General features: G+C 37.7%; 1 protein-coding gene across 12 annotated transcripts in view; it reads left to right on the forward strand.

Moving 5' to 3' along the window:
* ACACA (acetyl-CoA carboxylase alpha) overlaps positions 1-24102 on the forward strand; it is a 281044-nt gene that overhangs the window by 72573 nt on the left and 184369 nt on the right. For all 12 annotated transcript variants that reach the window (XM_047831855.1, XM_047831859.1, XM_047831864.1 and 9 more), the window contains 4 exons: positions 14259-14391; positions 16182-16320; positions 22431-22540; positions 23355-23436. In XM_047831855.1, the coding sequence (XP_047687811.1) occupies positions 14259-14391; positions 16182-16320; positions 22431-22540; positions 23355-23436 (464 nt within the window). The remainder of the gene's footprint in view (positions 1-14258; positions 14392-16181; positions 16321-22430; positions 22541-23354; positions 23437-24102) is intronic.

Genomic DNA, 24102 nt, shown 5'->3' on the forward strand with positions numbered 1-24102 from the left:
CCACTCTCCCCTCTGGCCACCACCAGTTTGTTTTCTGCATTTAATTTATATGTTTGTTTCTGTTTTGTTTGTTTTGTTTCTTAGATTCCACATATAAGTGAAATCATAAGGTATTAGTCTTTCTCTGTCTGACTTATTTCACTTACCATAATACCTGCTAGGTTAGTTCACCCATGTCATTGCAAATGCCAAGATTTCATTCTTTTTTATGGCTGAGTAATACTCCATTGCCTGTGTATACCACATTTTCTTTACCCATCCATCTATTGATGGATACTTAGTTGTTTCCTTATTTCATTGTAAATAACTCTGCAATGAACATAAGGGTGCATATATTTTAAAAATATAAATAAATATATTAGTGTTTTGTTTTCTTTGGAGAAATACCCAGAGGTGGAATTGCTGAGTTGTATGGTAGTTCTATTACTAATTTTTTTTTTTCAATGTTTATTTATTTTTGGGACAGAGAGAAACAGAGCATGAATGGGGGAGGGGCAGAGAGAGAGGGAGACACAGCATCAGAAACAGGCTCCAGGCTCTGAGCCATCAGCCCAGAGCCTGACGCGGGGCTCGAACTCACAGACCGCGAGATCGTGACCTGGCTGAAGTCGGACGCTTAACCGACTGCGCCACCCAGGCGCCCCTATTACTAATTTTTTGAGGAAGCTCCACACTGTTTTTCCATTTTCCATTCCTACCAACAGCGCACAAGGGTTCCCTTTTCTCTGCATCCTTGTCAACACTTGTTATTTTTGTCTTTTTAATAAAAGCCATTCTGACAGATGTGAGGTGATAATCTCAGTGTGGTTTTGATTTGCATTTCCCTGATGATTAGTGATGTTGAACTTCTTTTCATATCTGTTGGCCATCTGTAGGTCTTCTTTGGAAAAATGTCTATTTCATATCCTCTGCCCATTTTTTTTTTTTTAATTTTTTTTTTTTCAACGTTTATTTATTTTTGGGACAGAAGGAGACAAAGCATGAACGGGGGAGGGGCAGAGAGAGAGGAAGACACAGAATCGGAAACAGGCTCCAGGCTCCGAGCCATCAGCCCAGAGCCCGACGCGGGGCTCGAACTCACGGACCGTGAGATCGTGACCTGGCTGAAGTCGGACGCTTAACCGACTGCGCCACCCAGGCGCCCCTCCTCTGCCCATTTTTTAATCAGATTGTTTGGGGTTTTTTTGGTGTTGAGTTGTACAATTTCTTATTTTTTAATTTTACTTTTATTTTTGAGAGAGAGAGAGAGAGAATGAGCAGAGGAGGAGCAGAGAGAGGGAAACACAGAATCCGAACCAGGCTCCAGGCTCTCAGCTGTCAGCACAGAGCCCCATGCAGGGCTCAAACTCACAAGCCGTGAGATAATGACCTGAGCTGAAGTTGGGCACATAACCCAACTGAGCCACACAGGCACCCCTCGTGTAGTATCTTTTAAATTAAACATACACATACTGTATCAATACGCAAGTCCACTCCTGGGTATTTAACCGAAAGAAATGAGTGCATTTGTCACCAAAAACCAAGTATAAGGACAAATCTGGTGAAGATTCATAAACAACTCAAATGTCCATCAATAATAGATTAGATAAATTATGGGATAGTCACCCAATGGAATACTACACAGCAATGAAAATGAACAAACTACTGCTATGTCACAATGATGAATTTTTTAAAATTAATTTTTATTTTTTTTTTATTTTAGAGAGAGAGCACGCAAGTTGGGGAGAGGGGCAGAGAGAGACTCTTAGGCAGGCTCCATGCTCAGCACTGAGCCCAATGCAGGGCTTGATCCCATGACCCTGGGATCATGACCAGAGCCATTAAGGAAGCCCTCTGAGACTCTGGAAATGTTCTGTATCTTAATGGGGTGGTTGGCTATGCAGGTATATACATATGTGAAATTAATTGAGTGTATACTTAAGATTTTTGCATGTTATTGTATGAAGTTATATCTCAAAAAGTAAATAAAACAGGGCTTCCAGCTATAGCTGAGTAAGGATCAATAAATCTTTAACCCAAAAAGCAACTGTAAGGCTTGGCAAAACCATTTCAGTACCCTTGAAATCAACCAAAATACATACAACAATCTGAGAAAGAGTTGTTTGAAAAACTGCTGAAATTCAGTAAGAACAGTAGGAGTCTATGGTGTTCTTGCCTAAGACTCTTCTTGCTCCCTTCCCGAGGCTTGGGTGGTGTGGAGATTTTGCCAGTGTGGGTAGGCCATGAGACTGCCAGTTTTGATGCTGAGATTGAAGGAAGCTTACTCATTTTTGAGTGGTGGATGATGCCCATGGCCATTGGTGTTGTCAGTGGAAATGGTTCTCTTGGCATTTGATGTATCGGGTGGGCCATTGGCTCTAATAGACTGAGGTGTGTTTGTAGTTGGAACAAGCATATTGTTAGCTGAGGTTGCTTGTATGCATAGAGTAGACATGATAAGTCCCAATAAGAAGTAAAAGCCAGAGCAGACTTGAAAATGTCCTGAACTTTAAATGTGCTATCCTTCCCACACACAGACACATGAACAGAATCCAGAAGCCTTTAGTGGCTTTAAACATAATCATTGCCTAATCATTGAGAGACATATAAGCTATGCAGATACAGAGGTAAGCACTTAGAAGGCAGGTTTCAACATAAAAACAAGCAATAGAAAGAAAATGAGCTCAGACATCAGTGGCTGCACACTTAGGGGTGGACAGATTTCACAGATTTAGCCGAGGCAAGTTATTAAGCCAAGGAAGGAAGGGCCATAGGGAAGGAGTAGTAGTAACAACAACAACCTTCATAGGTAAAAGAAATCAGAATCTAGACTTGCTACAATAAATTACTTAATATGTTGAGTCTTCAACAAAATCATGAGACATGAAAAGAAATATGAAAGTGTGACCCATATTTAGGAAAAAAAGTCAATAGAAACTGTCTCCAGGTGTTCTTAGATGCTGGATTTAGCAGACAAAATCTTCAAAGCAACTATCATAAATGTGTTCAAAGAACCAAAGGAAAACATGTTTAAATAATTTTTTTAAAGTATGACAACAGCAAATCAATAAATAAAATTCTCAATAAGGAGAGAGAAATTACAAAGAAATAATATCATAAAAAGGATATACAGATGGCAGAAAAGGACATGAAAAGATGTTTAACATAATTAGCTATTAGGAATGTGCAGATTAAAACAACAATGAGATATTACTATACACCTATCAAAGTGCCTAAAATAAAAACTAGTTAACAACACCAAATGTTAACAAGAGTATGGAAAAATGGGATCACTTGTACACAGTTGGTGGGAATGTAAAATGATGCAACCACTCTGGAAAATAATTTGGAAATTTCTCTTTATTTTTTTTAAGATTTTATTTTTTTAAGTAATATCTGCACCTAACATGGGTCTTGAACTTACAACCCCAAGTTCAAGAGTCAAATGTTCTACTGACCAAGCCAAACAGGTGCCCCTGAAAATTTCTTATAAAATGAAGTATTTACCATATGATCCTGCAATTCCACTCCTAGTTACATACCTATGAGAAATGAAAGCCCACCTCCATATAAAAATTTGTGCGTTTATGTTCACAGCAACATTATTCACAATGGGCACGAAGTGGAAACAATTCAATATCTATCAACTGATGAATGGAAGAATAAAATGTGGTATATCCATCCAATGGAGAATTAATTGTCCATAAAAAGAAATTAAGTACTAATACATGCTACAACACTGAAAGCATTATACTAAGTGAAAGAAGCCAGTCACAGAAGACCACATATCCTGTCATTCCATTTATGTGAAATAACCAGAATCTATAAGGACAGAAAGTAGATTAGAACTGGGGAGGGTTTTGGAGGAAATAAGGAGTGACTGCTACTGGCTGTGGGGTTTCTTTTGGGGTAATGAAAATGTCCTAAAATTGATTGTGATGACGGTTCATAACTATGTGAATATAGTAAAAACCATTGAATTATATACTTTAAATAGCTGAAATATGTGGGATGTGAATTATATCTCAATAAAGTTAAAACATTTCAAAGCAAGTTTAGCAAGGTCACAAGCTATATGATCCATATACAAAAATCAATTGTATTTGTATATACTAGGTAGCAATGAACAAGCAAAAAACAAAATTAAATTAATTCCATTCACAGTGGTATCAAAAAGAGCAAAATATTTAGGAATAAATTTAACAAAACCAGTGTAAGATTTGAATATTAAAAATTATAAAATGTTGCTAAGAAAAACCAAAGATGTAGATAAATGGAGAGAGAGTCCATGTTCAGAGATTAAGAGGAATCAGTATTGTCAAGATGGCAATTTTCCCTAAATTGATCTGTAAACTCATAATCCTTATCAGAATCCCAGCAGGCTTTTTATTTTCCTTTCTTTTTAGAGTTTGATGAGCTGATCTAAAATTTACATGAGAACCCAAAGGACCTAGAATAGACGAAACAATTTTCAAAAAGGAGAGCAAAGTTGGAAGACTTGTAACTACCTGATTTCAAAACTTATTATAAAACCATAATTTTCAAGGCCCTATAGCATTGCTGCAAAGATAGGCATATAGATCAGAAAAGCAGAATTTAGAGCCCACAACTAAACCTTTATATATACATATGGTCAGTTGATTTTCAAGAGATCTATCCTTGATCCAAGATTTCTCTGCCTGGAAAAGCCCCAGTGTAAAACAGTCTCTCGCAGTGTGTGCTGCAGTAGGACTGAGACTGCATTGCAATCAAGCCAGCTCATGCATCACTGTCTGCTGGATAAACTGCTACGTCATCCTGGGTGCTGGGCATGTTACAATGCTGGTATCATTGTGGGCTTCTAGTTGGATTTTGTGCCAGGTATGTGTCTACTTTGGACACTCTCTTATTCATGGTAGATTAAAGTGGGGATGCTTTGAATTTGGAGGAATGAATGTGGCTTTTTTATTTCTTGTGTTCTAATATTACAGAAGGATTGTGAGCAGCATCCATAAAAGATTAGAAACTCAAGCTTTGTTTTTGGATCTGGGTGTGCTGTGTTTAATGTTTGGCTGTTTTAGAAAGATCCTTTGATGAAAGAAGCACAGACTTGATTACTGAATGTACCTCTTTAGTATATTTTTTGATACAATTGAATGAAAAATAGCCTGTTTTATTCTATACCCAAGGCTTTATTTGTTTTTGAATGTTGACCTTATATAACAAAGGCAGAGAATGATTCTCTTTTGGGACCTGCCTACATCTGGAGACACGTAGATATGTGTAAAACCGAGCTGCTTCTACATCTGTGGTCATTGTAATTATTCTGAATAAAGACCTCAGTGCTCTATTTTTGAGACCTGTTATTCTGAAGAGTCATAAAAATAGGAGGGCTCCTTTGCATCAGCTTGGGTCTTCAAAGGAAAAAGTAAACGACTAAACTTTATTGGACATTGGCATAGCACGTAAGGAATGATGTGAAACGGCCTAGACCAGAAAACAACAAGGATGTACGTTTTCTGTTATGGCTGGTGGTCATGTTGAGTGGCCTGGTTAAGTCTTTTCAGGTTGGGTCATCTGAATGGCCTGAAGATCAGAATTTGTTTGCCTTAATCATTTGTTTTCTATTTGATCATTTATCTTCTGTTTCTTTTCTTTTCTTTTTTTTAGTTTTTTTTTTTTTAAATATTTATTTATTTTTGAAGGAGAGAGAGAGACAGAGTTTGAGTGGTGGAGGGGCAGAGAGAGAGGGAGACACAGAATCTGAAGCAGGCTCCAGGCTCTGAGCTGTCAGCACAGAGCCCAAAACGGGGCTTGAACTCACAAACTGTGAGATCATGACCTGAACCGAAGTCGGACGCTTAATCGACTGAGCCACCCAAATGCCCCATTTATCTTCTATTTCTGCTCCAGGTTATTTGTGTATTTGTTTTGGAGAGTTTTCTGGAAGATCAATAGGTTCTCAGCATAGTTAGCGACAGATCATTAACTATTTCTATCCAGCATTTTGGTGGGAAAGAATTTTTTTGTGGTACATGAATGAAGTTACCACATGACTCTGGTGAATTATACTTTTCCTGATGACTTATCATAGGAAATTCTGATTTTGCAGATTTTAGCTACTGGAGTCTCTCCCATTACAAGGGAGCAATAGCGTTAGCATCTGTTTTATTAAAAGCTAAAGTAGGACTTTGTTACTATATAACATTCAAACTATTTTTTTTAAGAGATCTATCTCTGGCCGATTTGCTTTTATAGCAATATATGTGTTCCAGTAGCCTTTCTAAGCAGGGTTTTTCTCTTCCCTGCTTAATCTGGGTCAGACCTCTGTGTGTAAAATATTTGTCTGGGCCCCTTTTCCTTTCAAGAATTTATCCACATCTTCTCTATATCCCATTTGTCCTAGCTCCATTCTTACTTTCAAGTTTGGGTGAATAAAATCTTAGATTTTGTTGCTTTATTTAAAAAAGGTTTTTGCATGGATGTATCACTAGTTTGGCCTAAAAATTAAAATTGTGGCTCACACTTTATTCAAAGTTCCTCAGTAGTGATATGTCTTGTCCTTTCTGCTTGCTTTCTTTACCGCCTGACCTGCTTTTTCCCTTCTTGCAGTCTGATAATCAGTATTATTTGTTTGATTGGATCTCAGAAATTACCCTACTTAGGCTGTGCTGTCCTCCTCCCTCTGGATTTCACGACCTCATTATTCTCTTGGCTCAGTTTTCCTTGTAGACTTGTCTTCTTTTTGCCCCGGACCCTCCCTGTCATGTGCTCCTGGCAGCCAGGAGAGTCTTGTGGAGCTTTTTCTCTGGTGACTGTCAGAAGAAAGTGACCGTTGTTGAAACATGTTTGCTGCTGCTCATGCAGAGCTAAGATCTGTTTTCTAGTTATACAGGCTTTTCTGTTTCTCCCCCTCTCCTCTTAGTCCCCTTGGGAAATCAACCAATTCTGTGTGTAAACCAAGTTTAGGGAGAAAATACAAAAAGGAGGAAAGGTGGGGAAATGTGGAAATTGGGGACAAAGTAGACAAAAAGACTGTAGTTTGAGGCCATCAGGAATACTCTAGTCTGACTGAAGCAGGGCCAAGAAGTAGGCAGAAGGCATAGTATCTCTTGTCCTCCTGGGTTTTAAGCACCTGCAACAGGAGGACGGACTGCAGCTTGTGTTTACAAGACCGAAACCTGAAGAAAAAGCTTCCATTCCTTTGCCATCTTGATATGCAGGGTTCTACAGAGGAAATTAAGGAGATGAGATATTACATGCTTCAAAGGTAAGTTTTTAGGTGCCATATTTGGGCTATATATACCTTTAAAAAACAGTAAGACTTTGACGGCTAAACCCTGGAACTTACGGGAAATTTGGTTTGGTGATTTTTTTGTATCTATAAGAAAATTTTTTATTTTATTTCATTATTATTTTTTAAATTAATAATTTATTTATTTTTAAATTTACATCCAAGTTAGTTAGCATATGGTGCAACAATGATTTCAGGATTCCTTAGATTCCTTAATGCCCCTTACCCATTTAGCCCATCCCCTCTCACACAACCCCTCCAGCAACCCTCTGTTCTCTATATTTAAGAGTCTCTTATGTTTTGTCCCCTTCCCTGTTTTTATATTATTTTTTGCTTCCCTTTCCTTATGTTCATCTTTTTTGTATCTTAATGTCCTCATGAGTGAAGTCATATGATGTTTGTCTTTCTCTGACTGATTAATTTCACTTAGGATAATACCCTCTAGTTCCATCCATGTAATCGCAAATGACAAGATTTCATTCTTTTTGATTGCCGAGTAATACTCCATTGTATATATGTACCACATCTTCTTTATCCATTCTTCCATCAAGGGACATTTGGGCTCTTTCCATACTTTGGCTATTGTTGATAGCGTTGCTATAAACATTGGGGTGCATGTGCCCCTTCAAAACAACAAATCTGTCTCCCTTGGATAAATACCTAGTAGTGCAATTGCTGGGTCATAGGGTAGTTCTATTTTTAATTTTTTGAAGAACCTCCATACTGTTTTCCAGAGTGGCTGTACCAGTTTGCATTCCCACCAACAGTGCAAAAGAGATCTTTCTCCGCATCCTTGCCAACATCTGTTGTTGGCCTGAGTTTTTAATGTTAGCCATTCTGACAGGTGTGAGGTGGTATCTCATGTGGTTTTGATTTTTATTTCCCTGATGATGAGTGACGTTGAGCATTTTTTCATGTGCCGGTTGGCCATCTGGATGTCTTCTTTGGAGAAGTGTCTATTCATGTCTTTTGCCCATTTCTTCACTGGATTATTTGTTTTTTGGGTGTTGAGTTTGATAAGTTCTCTAGATTTTGGGTACTAACCCTTTATCTGATACGCTGTTTACAAATATCTTCTCCCATTCCATCAGTTCCCTTTTAGTTTTGCCAATTGTTTTCCTTTGCTGTGCAGAAGCTTTTTTGGCTTTGGTTTCCCTTGCCTCCAGAGATGTGTTGAGTAAGAAGTTGCTGCGGCCGAGGTCAAAGTTTTTGCTTGCTTTCTCCTCAAGGATTTTGATGGCTTCTTGTCTTACGTTTAGGTCTTTCATCCATTTTGAGTTTATTTTTGTGTATGGTATAAGAAAGTGGTTCAGGTTCATTTTTCTGCATGTCGCTGTCCAGTTTTCCCAGCACCGCTTGCTGAAAAGACTGTCTTTATTCCATTGGATATTCTTTCCTGCTTTTTCAAAGATTTATTGGCGATACGTTTGTGGGTCCATTTCTGGGTTCTCTTTTCTGTTCCATTGATCTGAGTGTCTTTTTTTGTGCCAACTTTTAATTTTATTTTTAAATTTTATTATTTTTTTTAATGTTTTATTTTTGAGACACAGTGCAAGCAGGGGAGGGGCAGAGAGAAGGGGACTGAGGATCCAAAGCAGGCTCTGCACTGATAGCAGTGAGCCCAATGCGGGGCTCAAACTCATGAACTGTGAGATCATGACCTGAGCCAAAATTGGACGCTCAACTGACTGAGCCACCCAGGAGCCCCAGAAACATTTTTGTTTAAAAGAAATGAGTAAAATCTCTCATATTTGCTCCTGTTCTAAGCCTTTCTTTTACATTCAGAATTTGAATCAAAGATACCCAGGCACATGTATGCTATTGTAGTCATATTGAAAATAACCACCCCTGCACAGACCTTGCTGTGCTACTCTTTCACTAAGGGATCTCACTCAGTCTGTGCCATATTTGCTCACTGGCTTTGGCTGGTTTTTCAGGAGTGAAGTCTCTTCACTTGTTGTAAACGGAAATATCAATTCTGCATAGTATGAACATCCTATGGTACCTTCCAAAAAGTTTTGAGAAAACTTTTTAAAAATGTGTCTCTGGGTCTGGGAAAGGTGCCTGCCATCATTGTCCTGGAATATGACAGGGGGCAGTCAGACTGTTGTTGAGGGTGCCAAGCTCTGTTACCAAAGGATCTTTCTTCTTCCTATTTGTAGAACTTGGGGCTGAAGAGGAAATGAGTCAGGCCTCCTTGGCCTTCTTCAGGCCTCTTGCAGGTCTGTACTTCTCCACCAGAGGATTAACATGAAAGACCTGAATGATGGGCTTGATAGCAGTCATTAAAGGCTCCTCCAATATCTTTTTTTTTTGCTTGTTTTTGCAATCTAGAATTCTTATTCTGAAAAATACTAGCTGAAAATTAAACTTGACCTTGGCGGAAACAGAAAATTAGCAATAAACACCAAGTTGACAAAATTTGCCAATAGAATAGTTATCCTTTCCTTTTCCTTTTCATTTGACCTCTTCCCTTTTCATTTGACCCTTTTGGGGGAAAATCAAGCAGAACTTCCACTGAGTGTCAAGTAAATAAAAAGCCTTTGAGCTATTTTATCTATTTATAGAAATATATATACACACACATATATGTATATGTATAATTAAGAATTTTTTTTTAAGGTTTATTTATTTTTGAGACAGAGAGAGACAGAGCATGAATGGGGGAGGGGCAGAGAGAGAGGCAGACACAGAATAGGAAGCAGGCTCCAGGCTCTGAGCCATCGTGACCTGAGCCGAAGTCGGACGCTTAACCGACTGAGCCACCCAGGCGCCCCTTAAGAATGTTTTTTAATTGGTTGGTTAAGTGTCCAACTCTTGATATTGTCTCAGGTAATGATCCCAGGGTCATGGGATTGAGCCCCCTTCAGGCTCTGCATTAAGTGTGGAGTCTGCTGGGGATTCTGTCTCTTTCCCTCCGCCCTTCCCTTGCTCTCTCTCTCTCTCTCTCTCTCTCTCAAATTAAAAAAAATGAGGGGTGCCTGGGTGCTTGGTTGGTTAAGCGTCTGACTTCCACTCAGGTCATGATCTCGCGGTTTGTGAGTTCGTGCCCTGCATCGGGCTCTGTGCTGACAACTCAGAGCCTGGAGCCTGCTTCAGATTTTGTGTCTGCCTCTTTCTCTGCCCCTCCCCTGCTCACACTCTGTCTCTCTCTGTCTCTCAATAATAAATAAACCTGAAAAAAATTTTTTTAATTAAAAAAATGATTTTTATGTATATAAAAGTATTTTTATATAGCATTACTTTACTGTTTATATATACATATAAAACAATCATATATATACACATATTTAAACAGAACACACACATATATATATATTGTCCAAACACACACACACACAGAATTTTGTTTCTCTGTGGGTAAATATAACAGATGACCTGTCCACTGTTTTCACAGAGGCATCTCTCCTGGAGCAATCTGTCCTCCAATTTGAACAGTCATATCTAGGGAATTCCTTTCTCTTTTGTATTGGTTCATCTGTTTCTTGCTTTCCTTCTTTTCCTTTTTCTTGGTTTACTCCATCCTTTTGGAAGACAGCATTCTCTGATAGCTTCCTGAGAAAAGATAGATGAGAGGTAAAGGTTTTGAGATCTATTCCATCTTTATACTTGATCCCCTTGTTTTCAGCATGGTGCCTCACTTCAGAATATGGCTATATGAAGGATCCCATTGTTAAAAGTAAGACATAGTTTTGTTTTTCTCCCCTCTTTGATTATAAATGATTCTCAGAACTCACTAAACCATTGATAAAATCTTATGACCAATCCCTTCTCCTCTTTATCAGTGAAGACTTTGCTTCCTTTCTTGTCTTATACTCAGGTAGCTCCTTGTTGATTCTAAGTTATAATTTACCTATCTTTTCGCTCCCTCCCTGAATAGCTGACAGCTGACCTCTGAGGAGTGTGTGTTCAACTTTAGATGTATAGAATTATATAACATAATCTTTCATAGCACACTCATTGGTCCATTTATGGGCTAATATTATTTATTTATTTGGTTAGTTATTACATTATTTTAAAAAATAATATAAAAAGAATTTGAAAACCCACCATCTAAAACAAAGGTAGGTCCTTGACCATCACCTGCATCTAACTATGTGGTCTCTCCTCCTTAGTACTTCTCCCTGCCTTCCCCCACCCAGATAATCATTTTCCTTAATCATATATTCATAACATTCTTTTATCTTCCTGTTTATTGTATCTATATGTATCTCCCCCAAATGTATATATTTTAGTTATTTTAACTTTATGATATGTTCTTAAAATTATAATCTGTGCATAATCTTTATATAATATTTTTGGAGTTCTGAATACTTGACTGAGGTCTCCTGTTATTTCTAATAATATGCAGAATCTTTTGTGTTTTCTATGTGAATGATTATATCACTCACAAATAATGACAGTTTAATTTCCTCCCTAGCAATCCTAATGCCTCTAATTTATTTTATTTTATTTTTTCATTTTATTGCACTTGCTAGGAAATCTAACACAGAGTTTTACATTTATGGATTTTCTAAAATTAAACCATCCTTGCATACCTGGGACAAACTCAACTTGGTTATGGAGTAACTTTTTTGTAATATTTTACCCATCCTTGCACCAATACCCTACTATTTAGAATATTTTATTCAGGGATTTTGCATTTGTAGTCATGAATACAGTGGACCTGGACTTTTCCCTTAATGTGACTTATTTGTCTGGTTTGAGTATCAGTGTTACTCTAGCTGAGGAATTTTACTTCTTTTCTCACTGTTTGAAAGTTTGATAGACTACTGCCCTTAAAAGTTGTTTGAGAGCACTTCTCTTTTATTTTTTATTTGTTTTTACTTTTTAACAATTCTTTTCTTTCCACTGCTGAGCACTTAGTATTTTTTTTTTTTAATGTTTACTTATTTATTTATTTTGAGAGAGAGCACAGGAGCATGAAGGGGAGAAGGGCAGAGAAAGAGGGCAAGGGAGAATCCCAAACAGGCTCCATACCCAGTGCGGAGCCCAAAGTGGGGCTCAGTCTCATGACTATCAGATCATTTTACTATGAGCTAAAATCAAGAGTCAGACGCTTAACTGACTGAGCCACCCAGGCACCCTGAGAACTTGTTTTTTAAAACTGTCTGGACCTGGTATTTTCTTTGTGGGAAGATTTTAATCATACCCTTTTATTTTGAAAATAAATTACTGCAGCATCGATGTTAGAGTACAGGATAAAGGAAAGAAAGGTGGGAATAAGAAAAGAGCTGTCCGTTAAACAGTGTGTGTAAGTGCTTAGTTATAGCCATTATCTCATTTAACCCCCAAAACACCTTTTCAAAGAAGGCCTATCAGTCAAGGTCCAGTAAGGGAAAGAGTAACTGCATTAGGTATTATAAACCAGTGGGCATTCAGTAGTGAGAACTGGTAACTTGGGTATTTTCTACAGTAGCTCCAAAATTAATACTTGCAGGAAGCAGCTACCACCCCTAGGGCTGGGAGAAAAAAAGGAAGAGGTAGGGTTACCAGAACCTAGCAGCTTGATGGAGGGCCAGTCAGGGCTGATGCTTGCACCTCTGAGAATAAGCTTTGAGTAGCTGGTGCTCAGGACAGGTGAGTAGCTAACCTGACAGGTACGTGATTGGTAGGCTCAGGCAGCACAGCCCAGAGGGTGAGTGAACGTGGCAAGGCTGGTATTCTGCCAAGGAGCCACAACCTGCTGCTACTGGTACTACTGAGAGATGCAACGAGGCTCCCACTAGGAATATTGAAAGATGGTAGAGGCTGGACTTAACTCTCTGTTACTGTGGAGCAATGATGATAAAAGCTGGAAAACAAAAATAAAATCCCTATTCTTACCATTCTGCCTTCCCATTGGCAGAACCGATTAGGTTTGCAGAGTCTTAGCTTTATCGTCACAGGGCAGAACATAAAAGAGTGAGCTTGGAGTTGAGAGACAGTAGGTAAATAACCAGAACAGTCTATACTATGTGTATTTTGCCAAGAGAAAAAGGAAGTTGAGCAAGGTTAAATTATTTACTTAAGATCATTGGAAATATTAAGTGGACAGATCTGGATTTAAACCCAGCCCTGTACTTTTCCAGTACCATATTTCATCTATTCTTAAAACACCATTGATTGTTAGAGGCACCATTATTGTATATACCACTGAGAAAAAAATACTGCCAATTAAATAAAGCACACCATCAGTTGTAAGATACACATCAATTTCAGATATTTTTCTAAGTTTTTTTTTTTTTAATTTTTTTAACGTTTATTTATTTTTGAGACAGAGAGAGACAGAGCATGAACGGGGGAGGGTCAGAGAGAGGGAGACACAGAATCTGAAACAGACTCCAGGCTCTGAGCTGTCAGCACAGCTCGAGCTCACAGACTGCGAGATCATGACCTGAACCAAAGTCGGCCGCTTAACTGACTGAGCCACCCAGGCACCCCCTAAGTTTTTTTTTTTTAAAGGAGGAGTGTCTTAAATTTTATGAAATATGATATATTATTATGCTGCCTTGTAAAGTATTTGGTTTTGGAGTTGATTTTGAAATGCCTGTGGAATACACAAGTGAAACACTTCATCGGCAGTTAAAAGTGTACATTTCATAAGAAAAATGGAGGCTAGAGATACAGAGGTGAAGGTCATCTGTATTCCAGAATCATGATCTAATGACAGCCTGGCTGTTTTCTTAGCTTTCCCAGTCTCTCTGAGTCTGTTATCTCTACTGTCTCATTTCAGTCTGTGCTTTTGCCTGTCGCTTTGTGATGGGATTTGTTGGTAAACCTTAATATTATCTTTTATTATTCAAGAACACTTATATTTTTTTCTTAAATTTCCACAAGCATATATCTTTTTCCCCCCTTCCTGTCTTCTATTCAAAAAGTGTGTGACCTGTCAGCATACAGTCATCACAAGGGTGCAGTTGGAAGTGCTGTTATAAGTATGGTAGTGAAAAGCAGACCCCTAGGGGAGATAGATGGTGTGAAGAAATCCCATCTAAAGACTTTCATGCTTTCTTTGTTTTTATAGGTCCAGCATGTCTGGCTTGCATCTAGTAAAGCAAGGTCGAGACCGAAAGAAAATAGACTCACAGCGAGATTTCACTGTAGCTTCACCAGCAGAATTTGTTACGCGTTTTGGGGGGAATAAAGTGATTGAGAAGGTAAGTTATAACTTGCTGAATTACTTTTTTTCAAAAGCGCATGAGATTTAATGACTAGACATGTCTAGATTTGCTCAAAACCAACATGTAGTTTTTAGAGACTAACTGCCTTTTTCTGCAGAATTAACCTCTCTGCCTCCGTAGCATCCGGTTAATTTCACTATTTCCTGTGTATTTACCACTGAGGTAATTTAGGCGTAGCTAATTAAAAGATGAAGTGGTCAGAAAGTTCTTTTTATTTTTAAAATTTTTTTTTTTTTTTTTTTTTAATTTTTTTTTTCAACGTTTTTTATTTATTTTTGGGACAGAGAGAGACAGAGCATGAACGGGGGAGGGGCAGAGAGAGAGGGAGACACAGAATGGGAAACAGGCTCCAGGCTCTGAGCCATCAGCCCAGAGCCTGACGCGGGGCTCGAACTCCCGGACCGCGAGATCGTGACCTGGCTGAAGTCGGACGCTTAACTGACTGCGCCACCCAGGCGCCCCTATTTTTAAAATTTTTTAATGTTTATTTTTGAGAGACAGAGAGAGAGAGAGAGCGCGCGTGTGCGTGCACGTGCGCACAAGTGGGGGAGGGGCAGAGAGAGAGGGAAACACAGAATCCCAAACAGGCTCCAGGCTCTGAGCTGTCAGCACAGAGCCCAATGCAGGGCTTGAACCCACGAACCACAAGATCATGACCTGAGTCAAAGTTGGACTCTTTGCTGACTGAGTGACCCAGGTGTCCCCAGAAAGTTCTCTTTAACAAAACCTGTGGTTTTATGAGGTTGGGCTTCAGGAATCTGAGAAGGTATGGTAAATTGATTGGCTGGTGGGGTGGTGGTAAGGAGATACTATGTCACATTGGATTGAGAGCTAAGGGAGTGAAGGCTTAAACAGTTTGATATACTGTGAACTGATGGCTTTTCCTGGGTATTTGAGATGTTTAGAGGGAATATGCCATATGAAATACTTAGACATTACAAGTATTTTGAAGTGTTGTGAGCAATTCTATGCCCCTTTTGTCTAAACCATGTCAGAACTGAGAGGATGACTTGGTTGAAATAGCTTGCGGTGATTGAAAGATTAAAGGGTGGGAACCTGTATTCCCACTCCTAAAAGTTTTGCTCCAGTGGTGTCCTTCTGTTAGTCTTCCAATAAAGATAGTTTATATTTTAGCCTGTGTTACCCTGGGGCCGTGGTTGCAAGATAGGTCAGGAGGTGAAAGGTTTGTTTACAGAGAAGTCTCAGGATCATTGATTCTTCTACTTTTCTTCTTGTGACCATTCTTTGTAAGGTAGTCTCTACACTTCTAAGGCATTTGCGGTTTAGCATTTTGGAGAGAGGTAGTGGTTGGTACCAGGGTTCTTACACATGTGCAGGCCTCTGTGCCTTGTTTTACTACAACAGAGAATAGTGAAGAACACTACACTGTTTAGTCTTCCTTCATTCCTTAATAATTCATCACCCCTCTGAAGTTTGTCTTCTGTTCCCTAGTAACAGGTATAGTAGAATAATTCACAAATTCACAAGGTTTGAAAATTGTGATTTTCCCCTTCAATAAATGAAGTAAAAAAGCAGTAAGCTTTAGCTGGCATATATTAAAGTATTTGCTGGGCTAACGTTTTAAAATATCCTTTGATCATGTGGGAGCTGGTTCCTAACTGCCTAGACTAGCAACACAAATTCTTAATTGAAAGTCTGGCTCTTCGGAGTAAGATAGGTCTACACAAATGGTCTCATTTCTTTTTGTCCGTCATTGCCTGCCTCTTCTACTTCCCTCTCCAATTCCCATCCCACCACTCTCCCAGGTTCTTATTGCCAACAATGGCATCGCAGCAGTGAAATGCATGCGGTCCATCCGCCGATGGTCTTATGAGATGTTTCGAAATGAACGTGCAATCCGATTTGTTGTTATGGTCACACCTGAAGACCTGAAAGCCAATGCAGGTGAGTGATTAGCATGAGAAAGCATCACCCTTGAGCATAAAGCATTGAATAGCAAAGTCTGTAGTAGGAGAATGTTAACTTAGGGGGATTCCCAAACCCTAAGATTTCTTTTTTAAAAAGTGTCAATAATAGGCATATATAAGTGATTGTACTATATTTAACCTCAGCATCAATTCCTACGTTCTAAGTAAAAATAAGTAGAAATTTAACCAGTGTTGATTGGGGTTTCTAGGTGTATGCCCTTCCAGTGTCAAGTATTGGGTACTCTGCATAAGTAGATTGGCATGTGTAAGTGGAAAGATTAAAAGAAAATGCTATTTCCCTTATGAGCAAAGCTACATTGAATTTTAGAGAATCTTAGGGTTAAGATTCTTTTTTACCCTCCTCCAGAGGGATCCAAATGGGTTTTGTTCTGTGAGCTCTTCTGCATATTCTCTCTACTCAGATGGTCCTCCATCTGAGAGTTGTAGATAAAGACCATTCGTATAGTTGAGAGGATATGGCTGGTCTTTCCTCTTTTTATCACTAAAGTATAATCTCTAAGGTAGAAAACTCACAGATAACATTAGCTCTTTGAAGAGCTATCTTTTTAAACCTATTTGTTGTGTACATTCTTTCTCTATTGAGACAATGATGTTAACTATTCCTAAGGAGTAGGGGTTATTATGTTATCTTATTTAGAAATAGATAACATACCAGGTTATTGGAAAGCATATGTTATTATGTGAAATCATTTAGTTTGACCCTTTAATATCTCTGAGTCACAATTTTTGTTATCTGTAAAAGGAAGATCATAATATCTAATTCACTGCATAGTTATAAAGATGAAATTGTCTGTAATAAACATAAAACTACCTTGCATGATTTCTTTTTCCCCCATCTATTTCTACCTGGTGCTCCTATTAATTCATTTATTCCTTCACTCAGTGAACACGGAGACCCATAGTTGAATAAAATCTGATCTAGCTCTAGGAAACAAATAATTTCAGTACCGTTAGATAAGTGCTATAATAGAAATATGCACAGGGTACTGCAGGAACACAGAGTTGAGGCATCTTAACTTTGCTCTTGGTGACAGGGTTAAGAGAAAGCTCTTTGAAAGAAGTTATGCCTAACCAAGAATGAGTAAGCAATTAGCAGGATGTTCCAGGCGGAGTGTTCCAGGCAGAAAGAACAGTATATGCAAATGTATGAAGGCATGACACAGTGGTTTGGTGGAAACTACAGATGTATTTGTTAAAGTACAAGATGTGATTTAATATTTCTCAGAGAAGGCCTTGATTTTCATCCTCAGGAGCATAGACTTTATCTTTTTAGGAATGTGTGTGTGTGTCTCTGTTGGACATTAAAGGATTGGTATTTTAAATGGATTAGTTGTTGTTTTTAACAACTTAAAAGTAGAAGAGTGTAATGAATCCCTTCCTATTTACCTATCATCTAACATCAACAATTATCAACTCATGGCCAGTCTTGTTTCATCTATACTTTCACCTCCTCCCCTGTTCACACAATTTCTAAAGCAAATTCTAGATATATTATCTCATGTGTATCTTAAAGAAACTTTTTTTTTTAACATAAGCAACTAGATGGACAATTCAGATGGTATCTTGGGAGATCCATTTGTGGAAGGCAATACTAGAGAATATGATGAGGCTGAGAAGATAGAAGAAAGAGATGGTTTGGAGATTTAGGAGGTAAAATTGATAAAATTTGGTGATAGAAGAGTCAATGATTACTGTTAGGTTTTTAACAGTAGGTTGACTAGGCAACTAATGCAAAATATCAACCAGAAGAGTAAGGTTTTTCTGGGGGCGGAGGGTAGACAGATTAGGTTTGGAGTACTTCTGGTATAAGTAGATCCTATAAATCCTATAAAAAGTTGGATATATCCTTCCACAACTTAGAAATAATGAGGGCTAGAGACTAAGAGTCTACATTATCAGCAAACATGTGGTAGTTAACACTACCCCCTAAAAGAACAGGTAGAAAATAAAGAGAAGAGGACTGAAGATGAAATTTTATAGAAGAGTAAAATTTTAGTGATAGACTCAGGAAGATAGGCCCATAAACAATGCTGAGAAGAGATGATTGGAGAGAGAGAAGAAACAGAAGAGAGAAAAAAGAATTTCAATAAGGAGGGTCAAATGTGTCAGCGGTCCAATAAGATAGGGATAGAACCTTCCAGTAATTAGGAAACCATTGGTAGTATTGCCAGAATAGTTTCAGCGGAGCAATATGAGTGTGCAGACTATTATCAGATGTTAAGGAATGAATGGGAAGTGACAATGTAGGTGGGTTTTTTAAAGAATTTTGGATGAGAAGGGAAGAAAAAAAGGTAGTAACTGAAGAGAAATACAGTGCCAAGGGAGGATTTTTATTTTTCAGAGTGAAAGAGACTTGGGAATGTTTATAGTTTGAGAAGAAGGAGTCAAAGAGAAAGAGGGAAAGGGGTGGAAGTACACAAGGGGCCTGGAGGAGATGAAAGGGGATGCAGTTAAGAGCACAGGTGGACAAAAATAAGCATATTTCCTAGTATTTAGTTTGAGAAACAAAAATCAGTAATGAGGCAAATGTATTTGTACAAGGATATTCATTGTAGTGTTATTTAAAATAATGAGAAACTACAACAAAACAAAACAAAAAAAAATAAAATAATGAGAAACTGGGAGTAACTTAAGTGTCCAACATGAGCAGATTAGTTAAGTATAATGCGCAACACCAATTCTGTGAAATACCATGCACACATTAAAAAATATTTTGTAGAATAATGCTTATTGGTTTGAAAATGCATTCTATAAAATTGCTACATTATTTACTATTTTTGTACATAACAATATTACCATAAACTTGGCTGTTTAAAACAACAGATATTATCTTACAGTTTCAGTAGGTCAGAGCATGGCTTAGCTGGGTCTTCTGCTTCAGGTTATTATAAGACTGCAATTATTTGTCAGCTGGGTCTGTAGTCTCATCTGAGGCTCGATTTGGGATGGACCTCCTTTTAAACTCAGGTGATTGTTGGCAGCATTCAGTTTTCTGTGGGCTGTCCGACTGAGGGCCTGAATGTTTAGCTGGTTATTGGCCAAAGACTACTCCTGACTCCTTGTCATGTGGGCCATCCCCAAATGACTGCCTGCTACTTCAGAGCCAGGAAGGGAAAGTCTCCTAGTAAAAGATCAAGTTACTTTCTTCCGTAACGTAATCATGGAAGTGACAGCTCCCCACCCTTGACATGTTCTCTTGGCTAGCAAGTCATAGATCCTGCTCACACCCAAGGAGAAGGGATTCCTTAAGGTATGGATACCTGGAAACTGGGATCATGGGAACAGACTGTCCATCACTATTGCAAAGAAAAAGTTAGTTATAAGGAGATTGGTAGCATGACATGATAGGGAAAAAGACATTGTGTATAGTTAGGAAAAAAGTTATAATGACATATACCAACAGCAGTACTAGTTATCTTTGGGGGTGGTATTTTGGGGTATTTTTATTTCTGTTTCTTCTTTTTCCAACTTTTTTACAAAGAGTTTATACAGTTTTAAAATTTCTTTACAAGTTACTTGAAAAAGAACTCAGAAAGGATTATGATACCAGTGGTATTGAATTAATTATTTTGATTGACTTTTTCCTTTTTTCTAACCTTTCTGTTATGTTAATTATTTTAGTAGCTTTACTGAATATAATTTATGTACCATTAAAGTCACCATTTGAAAAGTACACAGTTCTGTGAGTTTTGGTAAACTTATACCATTGTGCAGTCATCATGGGAATCCAGTGTAAGATAACCATTACTTTTACAATTTAAAAGATTATGGAGAAGGAGCCTTAGATACAAGAGCTGGTTATTACCATAAGGAGAGGACTTTATCCTGAGACCTGGAGGGGAGCGGGCTGACATGACAGGTTAAGGGATGGTAAGGGTGGTAGTAATTGACCCAGTTGCATATTTTTGTGTTATGAAAGGTGGATGATTAACGAAATCCGTAGAAAGAAATGAGTGTTATCCTTGGAGGGGAGTTTTGTTCATTTGTAAATATTCTCTAGAATAGCATCTCTGCTGTAATTACGGCAATTGTGGGAACCAGGAGGTAATGGAGAAATCCAGGCTGTGTGATTAAGATGCAGTTTCTTTTTCTACTTACCAGGGCTTCTCATTAGTGTCTATAGTAGTGATAACAGAAGATTGATTGGTGTAGAACTCTGAACTGTTGTTGGTTGGTGACAGCTGTACATTTGCAGACCCTGTGTGCATGCGTGTGCACGTGTGTGTGTATGTAGGTCAGCAATTAAAGTAACTTTTTTTTCCTGTACTTAGGGCTACTGAACTTCAGAAAAGACTAAACCACAGAAGAAAAGTTAGATAGACTTGACTGTATAAAAATTTCTATTTTGCAAATAAAAAAAAGAAAGTTAAAGACAGATTGTAATCTGGAAAAATATACTGGCAGCAAAGAATGTCTAACTATAATAGAGCAAATGACCCTTCAATAGAAAAGGAACAGAGAACATGAATTAGGTAGATAATAAAAGAAGAATGAAAAAGGGACAGTAAACATATAAGAAATTTGGTACTAATGGTAATCAAAGAAATGCAAACAAACAGTAGTAAATGGGGATTTTTTTTTAGGTTTATAAGACTGGTAAAATTTAAAAGTGTGATTATACCTAATATAGGTGAGAGTACAGACAATTTGTCATCCATGTTGCTAATGAGAGTCTAACATGGTTCTGTCTTTGAAGATGTGGATACATTTTGACCTAGTTGTTTTACTTCTAGGACTATATCCTGAGGGTATAATTGGACAGCAGTATAAGGATATTCATCATTCTATTATTTTAATATTTTCCAAATTATTAATGACTTATATGTCCATCAATAAGTTAGTAGTTAAATGAATTATGAATTATTGTTACTTTGTGGAATGGTAGGCATCCATTGAAATATTGGGTCTATATTAAGTATATATAAAATACTAAATATATATTAAATATATCTCTATGTCACATAGGGGAAGGTACACACAATATATTGTTAAATTGGTTAACAACTGATGATTTCTAGTATATCGGAGCATAGTATATCGGAGTATCTTTGAGTGGTGGGGCAATGGGTGATTTTGACTGTTAAATGGTATTATTTCATCCTGATACATTATAGTTTTTTAAAAATAATTAACATGTTTTTCCTTTTGTAGTCAAAGAGAACAATAAACCTGTTTTTATTTGGAACAAACTATAGGTTTTTGCATCTTATTTTGAATGGAATTTTTTTTAGAAGGATGTAAAACCTTTAAAAATTAAGAATAAGATAGAAGGAATGCTAATAAATAAACTTGAGCAAGTTATTTGACTGCTCCAAGCCAATTTCCTGTAAATTAGGCGCCAATAATACGTATCATATATAGGATTACTGAGTAGTAAATAATATATATAAACTGCTTAATATACTTACTGCACATTGTAGCTGCTCTACCATTATTGCCAGGAATAGGAAGAGAGAGACATCAGGTGACAAATTTGAAAGGGAATACGGAGCAAAAAAAATGTAAGGAGGGAAAGAAGTTATCTTTCAAAAGTGTCTTTCAAATACCTATTATCTCCAACATTCCAGATAAAGTCTTTTCAAGCCCTTGGTATATGCCAGTAACTAACCTTTCCTGTCCAGCCAGTCCACAAACCCTTCAGGCTCTGCCCTCTTTCCCAGTTTGTCACAGCTCGACATCAGGAAAAGGGCTTCTCAGAGTACAGTGCAAGTTAAAGATAAAGGATGTTAGGGCTAAAACTTTTTATCAGAATAAATAATTGTACAGGGATCTCTAAGTGACATATCATCCTTGATAGAGAGGTCTTAAAGGCCCTTCAAAAAGGTTACATAGTGAAATGTTTGAGAGCTGTTGTTTGAGTAGAAGAGCTTCCTGAATACCAGATTAGCATGTTAGTACCCATGACTTAACAAAGTCAGAGCCTCTAACTAAATGTCCTGGGACTTACCTCGTTAATGCAGTTTGTCCAGTCGTTAACTGTGATGGTATCGTCCTTTATGTAGTTGTGCTCTGTTCTATTTCTGGAAATAAAGCATGTGTTCTCTATTAATTTGCTTGCATTTTCAGAATACATTAAGATGGCAGATCACTATGTGCCAGTGCCAGGAGGACCAAACAACAACAACTATGCAAACGTGGAATTAATTCTTGATATTGCTAAAAGGATCCCAGTACAAGTAAGAGATGCCAGTGTGTCCTTTCAAACCAGTTTAGCCATTTTACAGTTAGACACAAGGGGCTATCCAGAGAAGAACTTTAAATTTTATATAAAGCATCTTTGTTGAAAATTGATAAAGCTTTTTTTGTGAGGGGTATAACAGATGGGGAAAAGAAAGATGGAAAAAATGAATGAGGCAAAAATAAACATAAGACAATCAGAAGGTCTGTAAGGGTCTTTCAGAGATTATTTATACTATCCATTTCACCTTCAAACTATCTCAAGTAAATAAAAGTTCCTTTTTCCAATGGAATATTCTTAGCTGAGAATATGGTAGTATAGAAATAGATTATTTCTTCCCTATTGTGTTAGGACGTTTAGGATAAATGTACTTAAGCCCAGAGAGAAAAAAAAAAAACAAAACTAGAGATTTATATGGCAGTATAACCACTAAATATAAATGTGGAGTTGGGTGGCCAAAGTAATTGAAACTGAAAGAAAACTAGTATTTCTAGAAAAGGCTCTGTAGAGTATAGTGGAAAGGTTATGAATTGAGTTTCCTAAAGAGTAACAAGACTAGCAGGATCTTAATATCAACCTCAACTTGGTTTTGACCTCTTTACAGAGGTTTTGACACAATGGACTGCTTATTCTTGTTCCATAAAAAGTTTGCCAAGAATCAAGTAATTCGGCTTCTGCCGACTTAAAGCATTAGGCAGCTCTGGAGCTATTGTACCTCATGGTGTGGGGCCAGTCTTGGTAGAGAGTAGTACAGTTTATCATGTTATTTTAGTATGAATTTTAAGAAAGAATCATATTATCTTCCCTTATAGGCAGTGTGGGCTGGCTGGGGTCATGCTTCTGAGAATCCCAAGCTCCCAGAACTTCTTTTGAAAAATGGCATCGCCTTCATGGGTAAACCTTTCTAACATACTCTTCCTGTCTTTCTGGTTCTCTTTGTCAGTTTTGCCCACATTCCACTTTATATTCTGCTTTTCTTCTGTTTAACATGCACTGGGCTCTTATTTTTCATCAATCAGCAGCTCTCAGAGTAACCCTCTTCATTTCTTTTTTTTCTCTTCTTCATTTTGTTAAAAATATAACTTATTGTCAGGTTAGCCAACATCCCTTGTATACAATGTGCTCTTGGCTTCGGGAATAGATTCCCATGATTCATTGCTTACATACATCACCCAGTGCTCATCCCAACAAGTGCCCTCCTCAGTGTCCATCATCCATTTCCTCCTCTCCCCCACCAATCAACCCTCAGTTTGTTTTCTGTATTTAACAGTCTCTTATAGTTTGCCTCCCTCTCTGTTTGAAACTATTTTTCTCCCTTCCCTTCCTCCACTGTCTTCTGTTAAGCTTCTCAAATTCCACATACCTCTTCCTCATTTCTTACATCCTACTTATCTTTCTTCATCTTGATTGTGTTTTCTGTCCTCGGGTTCTTTTCCGTGAGATATGGAGGAGGCTCTGATTTCCAAAACACTGGCTTTTTAAAACTTGGCATTAACCTTAAGAAAATATGTAGAGAAAGGACCTCTTTTTGTGTAGCAGAGATCACTGAATATTTGGATG

This window comes from Prionailurus viverrinus, chromosome E1 (assembly GCF_022837055.1).
Source record: "Prionailurus viverrinus isolate Anna chromosome E1, UM_Priviv_1.0, whole genome shotgun sequence".
Taxonomy (NCBI): Eukaryota; Metazoa; Chordata; class Mammalia; order Carnivora; family Felidae; genus Prionailurus; species Prionailurus viverrinus.